The sequence below is a fragment of the Cydia pomonella genome, chromosome 17, assembly GCF_033807575.1.
Source record: "Cydia pomonella isolate Wapato2018A chromosome 17, ilCydPomo1, whole genome shotgun sequence".
Lineage (NCBI taxonomy): Eukaryota > Metazoa > Arthropoda > Insecta > Lepidoptera > Tortricidae > Cydia > Cydia pomonella.
Genome location: NC_084719.1, coordinates 5,532,858 through 5,546,344, shown reverse-complemented (window position 1 = coordinate 5,546,344; position 13,487 = coordinate 5,532,858). Strand labels below are relative to the sequence as shown.

The following is a 13,487-nucleotide window of genomic DNA, read 5'->3' as shown; positions in this document are numbered from 1 at the left end:
CATTACATTTTATAAAACTACTCCAAAACTAAAAACTGCTGAACGGATTTTCATACGACTTTCATCTGTCAATAGAGTGATTCTTGAGGAAAGCTTAGATATATAACTTGTTAAGGTTTTGTGTAAATTGGTTGAAACATAACGATGTCGGAAAAAATCACGCTGGCTAGGAGCTATAATTGAAAACGCTGCCTAATCCGTTTGAATTATAACAACACAATGTATGGTGGGGTTGTCTCTCATTCATAGGTCTACAAAAACGTCCGCGATGTTAAATGTCTATCTTTTAAGGATAACTTAGTATACCCGTTATTAACTTCTAGAAAAAGATCACGTAATATGTGGCATTTGCAAAGCTATTTATATGGATATATTATTAACAATTATCAAATTAAATACGTTAGTTATTACTTTAACCTAAAATTAACTAAAAAGTTTTTTTTTATTTGGGGGTAGCCTCTCGAATACATTTTTTTAATTTTTCGATGTCAATCAATAGGTATGTCCAGACTAGACCTCAAAGTGGCAATACCGCAGTCAAAAATGTGTTTTGTACCAACTTATGGCGAAAGAATGATTTCGAAAAACATTTAATTATCTCTGAAACTAGGCCTAATCCAGAAAATTTTATATGACATTTTAGTTTCTAAATATTACCAGGAATGCTTAGTTAAAATGTCTCGCAATGCTCACGGGCACCTATGTGAGTAAGAAAAAGCCGCAAGCTTTAAATATTCCATTGTAGAATTCCCTTCGCACCTACATTGGCTACATTTTTAGGGTTCCGTACCCAAAGGGTCAAACGGCACCCTATTACTGAGACTACGCTGTCCGTCCGTCCGTCTGTCACCAGGCTGTATCTCATGAACCGTGATAGTTAGCCAGTTAAAATTTCTACAGATTATGTATTTCTGTTGCCGCTATAACAACAAATACTAAAAACAGAATAAAATAAATATTTCTCTCCAATCTCGAGGTTCTCATCCAATCACCGAAGTTAAGCAACGTCGGGCGGGGCCAGTACTTGGATGGGTGACCGTTTTTATAGATAATGGTACGGAACCCTTCCTGTGCGAGTCCGACTCGCACTTGGCCGGTTTTATTTAGCCGCCTTTTTCTACTGACGGTAATAGCTTGCCAAACTATAGTAACTCGTAGAGAAAACTATTAAAAGACAATATTTTTGTAAAGATATTTATTCTAACTAAATTGCCTCCAAGGCAAACTCATACCACATGTTTTTTTACCGGTATTATACTAAGAGAAAAATATAGAATAACTTATAGATCGTGTCATTCACGAAGAAGCGTGCCTTGACTCATAATGTCAAGTTATTAAAGGTTAGATTTGACATATCTGCGCGTCATCGTGGATGACACAAACTATGCACAAAGACTTGTAAAGCCTAAGTAAATATTCGGCCCAGACTAAATTTCGCAAATATACATCTCACAAATATTGTTTTTTTTTTTAATTAAGATACATTTTAGACTTACACAACACTACCTAACCTATTCACGCACAGCTAAAGTCAAAAATATAATAACTGAGATTTAAGCTTGCGTTCACATAATAATTATGCCACTTTATCCTGATTGATATTTTTGATCTTAAATGTACGTGTCAAATATATAATATCAATGTCCTAACATTTACATTAGATGAATCATTTTCAACAATATCAACATTGAATACTTTCACTTCAAATATTCAGTCAATCTTAAGCTAAACTAGCGAACCAGCCCGGCTTTGCTTGTTCCCGTACCAAAAGGTTAAAAAAACTGTTTACAGTACATATGGGGCTACTTTATAGCACTAGTGCGAGAAGTAGCATATTACGTTACTGTGTCGAACATTTAAAGGGCCATATGTACTGTAAAACGTTGTACGATACATGTGCGAATAGGTAATTCGCAACTCGTGTCGATTTAAAACACTCCCTTCGGTCGTGTTTTAATTTATCGCCACTCGTTTCGAATTTCCTATTTTTCGCACTTGTATCGTAATGTACTATTTAACCACAGAAAGGTCCCAAATGTGACGACGTCATACATAAAGCATTAGTTTGCCAGTTTTCAAGCTAATTCTTCAGTACCTTTTGGCTGAGAACGACACAAAGATTTCATTTCATAACATTGATTATCGCTGTCTCTGTAGTGAAACAGTATGATCTAAATTCATTTCAGCAATTAAATTAAAATTTTAAAATATATTCTGGTTACATTTGTTGAACAATTGGGTATAAATTATTTCCGTTGTTTGGGACCACTGTCACGATTTCTGTATTTTATTAAAAATAAATTAAAAAAAAAACGAGAGCCATTGCATGTCTTTTTAGCTGTAGATTACATTTACCATGAGAAAAATATATAACTAAATTTCATCTCATACAAACAGCTACACTCCGTCACATTTTTGGGGTCAAAAAACAAGACAACGAAAAGAATTTTGACCCAATTATAACATAACAGAGATGAGTTGGCAAAAACAACTGCTAATATTCAAACAAATTGCTTTTCTTCGAATCCGTGGCTTATCGATTGAAAATTCAATTTCAATGATTCGATTCGATGAACGTGTGTTGTAACGCCATCTAGTGCACTCAATTAGCACCACGGGACAAAAGACTGTGAATATTCACTAGATGGCGTTATAATAAAATGAAATGATCGCATGTAAAACTCGACTCGCATGCTTGTATATAGTATGTATGTATGTAAGTATAAATATATATTATATTATATTGTATTTTTATTAGTGTATTAGGTATTGTTTAATACTTATATGTATAAGTAGTGTGTAGTATGTGTGTTTGTGTTAAATAGTCTCAATTTTTAGCTCCTTGCAGTACCTGTAATGTTTTGTATTAGTTCTACATTTCCTGCTACCTAAAGGTTGTCTGGAAGAGATCGCTTTTTAGCGATAAGACCGCCTGTTCTTACCTGGTTCTATTTTCCTTTAAAATGTATTTGTAGTTCTACATGTATGTAAAATGTATAATTGTTGGTGCAATAAAGAATATTTACTTACTTACTTACTAATACCAAAGAGAATTTGAAATAGGGGTGTATTATCAAAGAAAACTTTGTAGCAAAGTAAATTTACTGCCATCTTTCGACACTTAATTAAAACTTTTATAACGCCATTTGACTTTGATCCTTATTCTTTCACTGATGTGTTAAATTTGTTAAATATCAAAAAGTGGCGCCATCTCATAGATCAAAGGCAAAGGTATGGCGGCATCGGTTCGAGGTATGGCACCACTGCCTGCCGATGCTTGGTAAGCGCCACTTTTTGATATTTAACACATATCAATCAAAGAATAAGGATCAAAGGCAAAAGGCGTTCTAAAAGTTTTAATCACGTGTCGAAAGATGGCAGTAAATTTACTGTGGCTACAAAATTGTCTTTGATAATCCACCCCTATTTCAAATTCTCTTTAGATCAAAGTGAGTTGTAGCGCCACCTAATGCATTCAATTTGCACCGCAGGACAAAATGCTGTTAAGATTCACTAGATGGGGTTATAATAAAACGTGATAATCGCATGCAAAACTCAAATAAGACTCGACTCGCATGCTAATATCTACCTAGATTTACAAGATATGCATGCATTACGAAAATATATTATTAAATTACACTTGGAACTGTTGGTAAAATTAAAGGCACGAAATTAATTTCACGCCATAAATTTCGTAATGTAATTTCGGCTTTAAAAATATTTAAAGACATATTGCGAAATACAGGCGTATTGCGAAGACGTTAGATCTCAATTTTTAGAGCATCTTAGCCGCTCCTTTATATATGACAGCAACTGTAAATAAATGCTCCGAGACATTTTCTAATCCAATATCTTCAGTATTTGGCGCCAGAGTAATCTGTGTGTGTGTGTGTGTGTGTGTGTGTGTTTGTATTCCAAAGAAACGCAGCTTATGAATATTAGCGCAATAGAGTTAGACCAAGCTAAGTACGCAGCGATTTTGACAGCCCAGGCTTATTGTAAACGTCAAACTTCTATCGAATTATGACCTGTAAATAACAGTGAAAGTGTGGGCTATCAAAATGGCTCGGTCTAACTTTAGGGGCATTTAACAAAAAGCTCTACTTTGTATCATATGCCATTGAATTTAAAGCATTTTTATGCCAAAAACTTCTTAGCTTTATCAGAAGTGTTTAAAAAAGGGTCATGTTGCTAATACTTTTATAAAATGCTCCAATAGCAGTCATTTTTACTTACCCATTTCTGTCAAATTCTTTTTATTCGTTAAGCACAACCAGGCGGTTTACTACAATGTAAATACTATTGTACCTTCCTGTGGTACTCGGGCGTAGCATTTCCATAGTCTTGAAGATTGAACAAAGTCGATCTATTCGTCACCATATACTTCAAAAAGTCCTGTATATGCGTTAACACATGTTGTAAAGACTTTTCATCCAGCGCTGTATACGCCAACATTGGACCCATTTTGGAAAACAGCCGAAGCAAATGTATAGAACCATATATTTGAGCCATCGGAGTGTCGGGGTACTCTTGCAATATCTCACTGTATTGAGGCCTTTCGAACTTATATAAGAGTTGAGATCCTAATGTAGCGTTGAAATATTCTTTAATACCTTCAGTAATATCTACTAAGACGGATTCTTTTGCTTGATTATGAGTTTTGCTGGATTTCTTGAATGCTAGATAGTTGTCGACTATTTGTTCAACGGTGAGTTTGGCCGGGAGGATGGCTAATTTCTGTTGTCTTGTAATGACATCCCAGTCGTCGACTAGCCAGACTTTCAGTTCTTCGGGGATTTTGATCTTCACTTCTACTTTGGCTAGGTATTGTTCTTCGGATTCAATGGATAGGTCCAGGCGGCCGCGTTTTTTCCTGAAATAATTTTGTATTTTTTATAATTATTATGAATTTTATGAAATTAATATAATCATACTTGATTTAAGAGATCAAAATCAGGATCAGAGAGGCAAGTTTTTCAATATTCATATTCAACCGAATTATTCGGTTGATGTGCCTAATAATATTTCTTTTGCCGCATTTGGGGTCATCCATTAATTACATCACACGAATTTCTAGGTTTTTTGACCCCTCCCCCCTCCTTGTCACACTTGGTCACATTTGGCAAACCCCTCCCCCCCTGGTGTGACATCCAATTTTTCGCATTTTTTTTAAACAAAATCAGTGAATCGAATTTGTTACTATTAATATTTTATCACAGTATTTTGGACAAAAGAAATATTAGTAATTATAACACAAAACCGACTAGCAAAGAAAATTAATCGCATAAAACGATTATCGTTCTAAAAACTCGTTATTTAACTGTACAGCGAATTTTTTTTTTTATATAAATACTGGTGAAGTTAGAGTGACGTCACAAAGTTTGTGACTCCCCCCTCCCCCTTGTCACAACATGTCACATATTCTTGACCCCCTCCCACCCCCTAAACGTGTGATGTAATGAATGGATGACCCCTTTGTCTTGCTGCAAAATTCAATTCTGCATAAAATGTAACAAAAATAAAGAACATTAAAAAAGTACCAAAGCTTCTTAATAACTATCCATTCCAAGTACTCTCCTAGATTACGAACACACGACATGTCTTGAAACCATAGGACGTTTCGGTCATTTGGGCTGTGTTGCAAATATGTTCTCAAGCCCCTTGTATTTTGATCTGTTTGTTTCTAGAAAGGAACTGCCTAGGAACCGATTGATCTTTCGTTGCTAATGTAGGTAATTTAAGCATTAAGCTCGTCACAGACGGAGCGATAAGATATATTATTTATATATTAATATACCGTAAGATACCGAAGCGCATGAAGCGCTGGTGGCCTAGCGGTAAGAGCGTGCGACTTGCAATCCGGAGGTCGCGGGTTCAAACCCTGGCTCGCACCAATGAGTTTTTCGGAACTTATGTACGAAATATCATTTGATATTTACCAGTCGCTTTTCGGTGAAGGAAAACATCGTGAGGAAACCCGGAATAATCCCAACAAGGCTTAGTTTTACCCTCTGGTTTGGAAGGTCACATGGCAGTCGCTTTCGTAAAACTAGTGCCTACGCCAAATCTTGGGATTAGTTGTCAAAGCGGACCCCAGGCTCCCTGAGCCGTGGCAATATGCCGGGACAACGCTAGGAAGAAAGAAAGAAGACCGTAAGATACCGACAGATATCTTAGAGTAATGCTAAGCACCACACACGCCAACGATACCAAAATATATATCGCTGTCTGTCTAGTAGACGACATTGTGAGAGAGACGAAATATACCAAAATATATCGTAATATACCGACCTATATAATAAGATATCGTAAGATACCAAAATATATATTACCGCTTCGTGTGTGGACTCTGTCAAATAGTACGTAAAATATATATAAGTAAACCGTATCTTTCGATATCTGACGGCATATTATCCCTCCGTCTTAGATGGGCTTTATTAGAATTCATGACATACAATACTAATATGAATATAGTAGAATTGCGATGGACTTACTTGGGCTGGTCGGAGCCAGAGTCCGCAGGCGCGTCCTTGCTGGAGGTCTTGCTGGCCTTGCCCGCCGCCGGGGTCTCCGCGTCTTTACCTTTGATACAAAAAAACACGGTTAATATTCATTTCCTTGACTGTTGGCTTTATTAAGTATTTGGGTTTAAGTTGAAATAAGTTAAAACAAACTATAAGGGCTCTACAAGTTTAAAGGTGTTTTCACAAAACTGATGGTCAATGTTAAATCCCATATATTTTGTCAGGATTGTAGACGTGACTTAAACACAGATAAAGTCGCGCTTTAAAGTTTAAGTTAAAATGAAAATTAATGCCCTTATAAACGTAAAATTAATAGTGAATAAATAAACTAAAAAAAAAACGTAGTTTTGTAATGGTATTTGAAAATTTTAAAAGTTTTTCTTTAGTTAATAGAAGTAGAGAAGTACATGTTATCTAGCTGATTATTCATGCAATAGCATACCTAAATGTTACAGGGATTATTAGTTGAAAACATTTGATTAAATTGTTGCTTCAACAACACAGTACAAACCAGGGAATGTAAACCGGTTTTAATTATATGGGAAAACCGGTTCTTCCTAGTCATATTCTTTGCAGTGTCGTGGTCAACTGCTGACATCAGGCGCAGATGTTGCTTGCCGTACGTCGCCATTTAATAACCGATTATTAACCGAAATTTCATAGAAATAAAAACCGGTTTGCATTCCCAACTTCAAACCTAGGTCTTGCGTTGACATTTCTCATATGGTATACTATGTACAGAAAAAGTTACACTGTACGCAGCAGACGGGGTCAACTGGAGACCAAAGCTTCAAATATTATTAATTGGTTTACACCAGGAATTCCCAACCATAGCGATATGTCTTACCGGTAAAGAAAAACAGGCTTGAAAAACACAAAAAAAGAGACCCAACAGAACCCCTAGTGTAAATTTATTCGATAACGTGACGTTGTTTGCGCGTTTGCGTTAAGTCTCATTTTGTATGAGATTTAGAAACAGCGCGCCAAGCGGAACGTTTAGGAAACTCAAAATGCCATACAAAATGAGACTTAACGCAAACGCGTACGTCACGTTACGCCATCGAATAAATGTACACTAGGGGTACTGGTATCCCAGCTTTTAATGTCTGGTAATGTTTACATTTTTAACCAAAAGGGTACTTACTGTTGATTGTTAATAAGGCGCTAGAGTCAGACCAAACTGAATTGGCAGCTATTTTAATAGCCCAACCTGTGCAAGTGTTAAGTAAACGACATAATATCATAGAAGTTTGACGTTCAAAATAACACTTGCAATAGCTGGGATGTCAAAATCGCTGCCAACTTATCTTGGTCTAACTCTAATTACATATAGCTTCAATTTGAAACGACCTTTTCGATAACCGACAATGTGGTACCTTTTGGTTGAAAACGTCACATATATACTGTATGGCTGGCTTTTTGAAATTTAGAACCTAGACACAATAGAAAAGGATGGGAGTCCCCGGTGTAATGGGATAGAGCAGGACGCAGTACCGGCCGGCGTGGACGCGCGGGACTCGTCGCGCGCCGCCTCCGACTTGCGCCCCTTGCTGGCGGCTGCGGAACCATTCACTGGTTACATCATATTGTAGTTACAAGTTATAAGAAAATAATAAGCAGAGGGAACCGGTAAAACCTATGTTATTAAAAAAACATTAGTAAATTGCATTAGCTTATAATGGTCATATTCAACCTCATTATTAGTAACAATAACAACATTTCCTTTAATTAATTATAGAGTTGAAAGAAGAGTATGCGTTTTCAAGCATCGCATATCCAATACATAAACAGCAATTCTCTATAATATAAAAATATATCTGCAGTCAAAATTAAATGTAAGGCCTGAGTGGACGCTCGAGTTGGGCGTGCAGTGGGGCAGGCGGCGTGCATGTTCAACAAATGCCAACATAGGAGCGGCCACAGTGCACGCTGCTCACATCTCTTATGAGCCCGCCGCTATGCTGCACTCCTCAGGCCTTACACTAATTCGATTCACGGGAATTAAATTGCAAACAGAAATATATGTATGAAAATTACTGTTAAGACACCAGCTTGCAAACACAATTACAAAATTACAAATTTAGAAAGAATTCAAAACAAAAAAAAATAGGTAAAAATAAATAAATTCATAGCCATCAAGGTGAAATAAAACAGAGCATTTTACCAGAATTTTTCATATATAATTCTACCCTTTTCATTATTCTGATGGATTGTTGACAATATTTTCTTGCCATTGCATGTTAACAGACCAAAATCATCTTCCTGGCATTATTAGTAGACTTAGAACTATTTCTAGCATAAAAGAGAGATTGACAAAATGAAATCAACATAACTCCACCTCATAGTCTGCCTTTTGTACTATAATCTTTTCTTTTTCTTTTTTTATTGAGAAACTAACAGTCTTAAAGTAAACATATGAGCAACTTAGCTAATAGCTACACATTGATTTCTTATAGACCTATAGTTTCCTAATAATGTACTCTTTATAATGTACTAATGTATGTATTATAATGTACTCTTTCGTGCAATAAAAGTTAAATAAATAAATAACTTGTCAATCCAAAGGTACCTCAACTCTTTAAATAATAAAATATATTGCTTAAGAAAATATCTACCACAAAATAGTACTAGCCTATCTTCTTTAATATTATAGCTATTATAGCTACCATATGTATACATAAATTTTCACTTTTATAGTCAGATAAGTACTATACCACTGATGCAATGGGACAAAGATATAAAAATAACAGCTGGTACAGACTGGATGACAGTAGCATGGGACAGGGACAAATGAATAGCACTGGAGGAGACCTTTACTCACCCTAGGGATTCTTGAACAATTAAAATACTAATTTTAAGATTCATTTTCATCATCTGTAACTGTGTTACAAAGAATAAAAGGCTTTTTTATCTCATTTTAAAAGTACTATAAATAGGGGGAAATATATGGAGATTTGATCTCTTGTTTTTGCTAGAAAAAGTTCTAGGTTTAAGTATTAGAAATATTAAATGAGTAATATTTCAATGCAGACTCTGATAAAGTGCTCCATTGTATAAAAAGAGTTTACAAGCCTGTAATGGAATAACATACCAGCAGGTGTGGCTGCCTCCTCTTTCCCAGGTGTTGCAGTTGCAGCTGATTCAGATTTGCGACCCTTTGCTGGAGCTATGAAAACATAATTAAAACTTTTACATACTTAACCTTTAACCACTGACATGTTTCAGCGGTAACCAATTGAACTTTAGCAAAACATCTTAACAATGTTGATGAAATACCACATATATTCATGAGTGGTTAAGGATTTAACCTAAAGCACTTCACACACCTTACTTAATGCAGTAACTGATGACAGGGACACAGCTATAGATTAAAATGACTCAACTATCTGCAAATATGATCTTCTCTTTGCTAACATCCCGTCAAAATTGGCTTATCATATAGACCCTTGAGATTAAAATACCAATTAAACAATTTAGCTATTTCCCACTGTATTTTATGTTAAGATGCTTAAAGAATCAAAGAACACTAAAGGATCAAAGTATATCGTCACAACTTCGAAAAAAACTTGTCAGTGAAAAGAAAAATGTGGCAACTGTGTACGGGATGCATACGAGATTTTTTTCAAATGAGTGACGATGTCAAACAAATTGAAGTGGTAAACAGCTAAAAACAACAAAAGTTAGCTTACTTTTCTTGGTCTTTGCGGGCTGGGCTGAATGCGCCCGCTGCACTTCCTTCTGCCGCTGCACATTGGCCTCGTTATACTTCAATACACGGCTTTCCGGAACCCACTCATCCCAGCTGGAAAAGCAGTTTACGAATGTTAGGTTATGTTGTTCATCATAACGTACAGAAGCAAAATAACTACTTAAATACGTACTTCTTGTTCCATCCTGCGTAATGTATTAGGTAACGGACGTGTTTATCCTTAGTAACGCTGCTTTTCAGACATTTTGCTTCGTAAATTAGAGGGCCGTGAAAACACAATACTTTCTCACCTGAAAAACGGTAAATATATCTAATGTATTTTGTTAATAGACGAACTAAAGAATAACTTGTAAAATGAGGCAGAGTTAATAGAATATTAACAAATAAATAACACAGTTACCTTCAGCGAACTTTTGCTTCGGTGCCATATTTATTTATTCACAGATAAAATAACACATATAATCAAAATTAATCAAAGACAAACCTAAGTTTCAAGTAAATTTTTGTTAAAAAGTAAGCTTTAAATCAAAAGTAAAAAGGTTGGAATTTTGTGAGTAAGCAAAGGACTAAACTAAATTAAATGAGGTCAATAGCACAAGCCATAGAACTTGTCATTCACGAAGACGCGTGTCTTGAATCGTATTTTGATGTTGTTAAAGGTTAGATTTGACAAATCTGTACGTTATCGTGGAAGACGCGAACTATATCGTTACGTTCCGTTCTAGACAAAGCGTGTTTTAGTCACAATCATCTACATAATTCTACATAATTAATATAATTATATGTTGTGTAATAATGTCCTATAATCTATATATATATTTTTTTTTATATGTACATATTTTTATTAGAATGAGAGGCAAACAGAGAATTCGTGACTTGTCTAATTAACGAACATGATCGGTTAATCCGTTTTGAGATGTCACTAAATATCTTCACTTCTTAGTAAAAAGACGTGTGTACAAAGCGTTGCGAAGTTACTTCCTTTTGATTGTAATGTGTAAAACCACGGAATGAATAATAGTACTAAGTTACTAACTTACATGGCCGTCTTTTTAATGGTAAAGTGCCAATTACATCCACACTATCAGGCCTGATATCAGACCCGATTTCGGGTCCGAAAAAGAATAGATTTCCGTTTCACCAACTATCAGCACATCGTTTACAATATTTAAAATGTAAAAAAATGGTTCAAACATATCAAATTATGCAAAAATATCAAACATTGAAGATTTTTGGCAATTAAAGATAAATTATTTTTTACATTTTAAATATTGTTAACGATGTGCTGATATTCTGTGAATCAGAAAACAATTATCCGAAATCGGGAAGGGTGGATATAATTGGCTTAAAGGGCCCTCCACACTCGTGCGCGAATCGAGGCGCGAAGCCGCGAACACGAGTGTGGAGGGCCCTAGCGTTGATTTCGCAGATTGTTCACGCCTTCGCGCCTTATTCCCCGTTTTTTGTCGGTATTTGGCCCGCGTCAAAGGAGACGCCATGGAGACGCGAAGCGCGAACTTGCAAGACTCCACACTTGCGATCGCTTCGCATCGCGATTCGCTCACGAGTCGGTAAATCTGAACTGTCATAACCTTCTATGGCGGCTACTTGGTTATATTGGGTGCGAACTTGATCAACCAAAAATCAATTTGACAGGTCACAGTTTGAATCAGTGCCTTGCCGCAAACCATACGTATTATCTCTTATTAGTCTGTGCCGCAAACTAAATCCGATCAGCTGACGCTTCGGCGCCATCTTGCCGCGCGCACCTTGCATCTTGAAATCGCCGTGCGAGTTGTGCGAGTGTGGAGTCTACGTCAACGTCGCGGTATGTTCGCTCCGCGATTCACGCGCATAGTCTGGAGGGGCCTTAAGGTCCGTGTTGGCACTTAACTCGTTATGATCTTGATCCCCGGGATTAAACATGAGTTCGTAATTCCTGTACAATCACGTCTAACAATATTGATGCGAACAAAGTTCCAAAAATATGTATACACGACCTTATTATTATATGGGCATATATTAAGATGTATACATATTTTTGGCACTTTATTGCCATATCTATATTTTCAGACGTGACCGTACCACCCGTAGCACACACAACATTACACTTGTGAGGAAAAAAAGGGGGGGAAAGTAAAATTCTGCCTAATTTCGTATGTACAGTCAGCAATACTATTCGCTTAGCACCTTCTATGCAGGGGGGGGGGGGGGTCACTATTCTCTGCAGCTGACTGCACATTATAGCCCTAGGACGAAATTTGCTCACAATTTTTGACTTGCAAAAGCTGATCACATAAAGTTCACTTTATAACACAAAGATAAAAGCTCACAATCTCTTATTGCCTTTATAAACTTAAACCTTGACTTTCATAAAATAAAGTTCATCATTCAATAACATGATACAAAGGATCGTTATATGTGTCGAATTATAGGCCTTATATTTATATGCAAATCGTCTGGCGAAAACGTTTCCGAAAGAGTTTATATATACTACTCAATGCGCCATGACTCATATGCCCTTTTTGATTATTGTGTATGTTATCTTGCAATTTGCAAGGGCTATCAAAAGGTTGAGGGTATTGCGTAGTGCTTTATGATGCGAAATTGTAACAAGAACAGGAATTAACTGGTTATGTGATTGTAGAAAGCTCGTAAATAGTGGAGATAACGCGAAAATCGAAATTCGCAAATTGCGGGGAATTTTCTCTTTTACTCTCACTAAAACGTAATTAGAGTGACAGAGAAACGCCCGCAATTGAAGAACTTCTATTTTCGCGGTTAAAGCCGTTACTACTTCTTACCTTACTAATTCTAGCCAATTTAGGCTCCCGGGACTCCGCAAAATGAGATATGCCGCTTTTTTCAAATCTATCCTCAGTATTGGACAGTAAATATTCATCTATAAGTGTCCGCGCCTCCGCTTGAACCACATAATATGAAATAACACCCGTTTGAGTTTGAGTATAAAATTTGAGTGAAATTCTCAACCAGTAGCGCCATCTATCGCGCCACTCAAGTACTAATGTCGCCTGGTTGCTAAAAATTATTCATCTATAAGTGTCCGTGCCTCCGCTTGAACCACCTAATATGAAATAACACCCGTTTGAGTATAAAATTTGAGTGAAATTCTCAACCAATAGCGCCATGTCGCCTGGTTGCTAAAAATGGAAGGAAATTAAATGACATAATCAAACAATATAAAAATTAAAATATATTTAATTTATCTAATATACACGTCGACTATAAGTCAG

General features: G+C 36.2%; 1 protein-coding gene across 3 annotated transcripts; it reads right to left on the bottom strand.

The window, feature by feature from the left end:
* Positions 1-1,180: 1,180 nt before the first annotated feature.
* Positions 1,181-10,979, bottom strand: LOC133526865 (mortality factor 4-like protein 1). 3 transcript variants are annotated; one of them, XM_061863690.1, is made up of 7 exons: positions 10,634-10,979; positions 10,406-10,523; positions 10,214-10,326; positions 9,616-9,690; positions 8,019-8,081; positions 6,495-6,582; positions 1,181-4,873 (listed from the first exon to the last, which is right to left on the bottom strand). In XM_061863690.1, the coding sequence occupies exons 1-7, from the start codon at positions 10,659-10,661 to the stop codon at positions 4,300-4,302; spliced, it is 1,059 nt and encodes a 352-aa protein (XP_061719674.1). In that variant the 5' UTR covers positions 10,662-10,979; the 3' UTR covers positions 1,181-4,299. The 3 variants fall into 3 exon arrangements, with proteins under 3 accessions (XP_061719674.1, XP_061719672.1, XP_061719675.1); XM_061863688.1 differs by having other exon boundaries at positions 8,019-8,096; positions 10,634-10,952; XM_061863691.1 differs by lacking the exon at positions 8,019-8,081 and having other exon boundaries at positions 10,634-10,950.
* Positions 10,980-13,487: the final 2,508 nt, after the last annotated feature.

What these genes read in the sequence shown, in the direction of transcription:
- LOC133526865 (XM_061863688.1), bottom strand. Translation starts at nt 10,661, where the DNA reads ATGGCACCGAAGCAAAAGTTCGCTGAAG. An exon ending in GCCCGCAAAGACCAAGAAAA is followed by an intron (nt 9,691 to 10,213) that starts GTAAGCTAACTT and finishes ATGTTTTCATAG; the next exon opens with CTCCAGCAAAGGGTCGCAAA. An exon ending in CCGCGCGTCCACGCCGGCCG is followed by an intron (nt 6,583 to 8,018) that starts GTACTGCGTCCT and finishes TTTGTATCAAAG; the next exon opens with GTAAAGACGCGGAGACCCCG.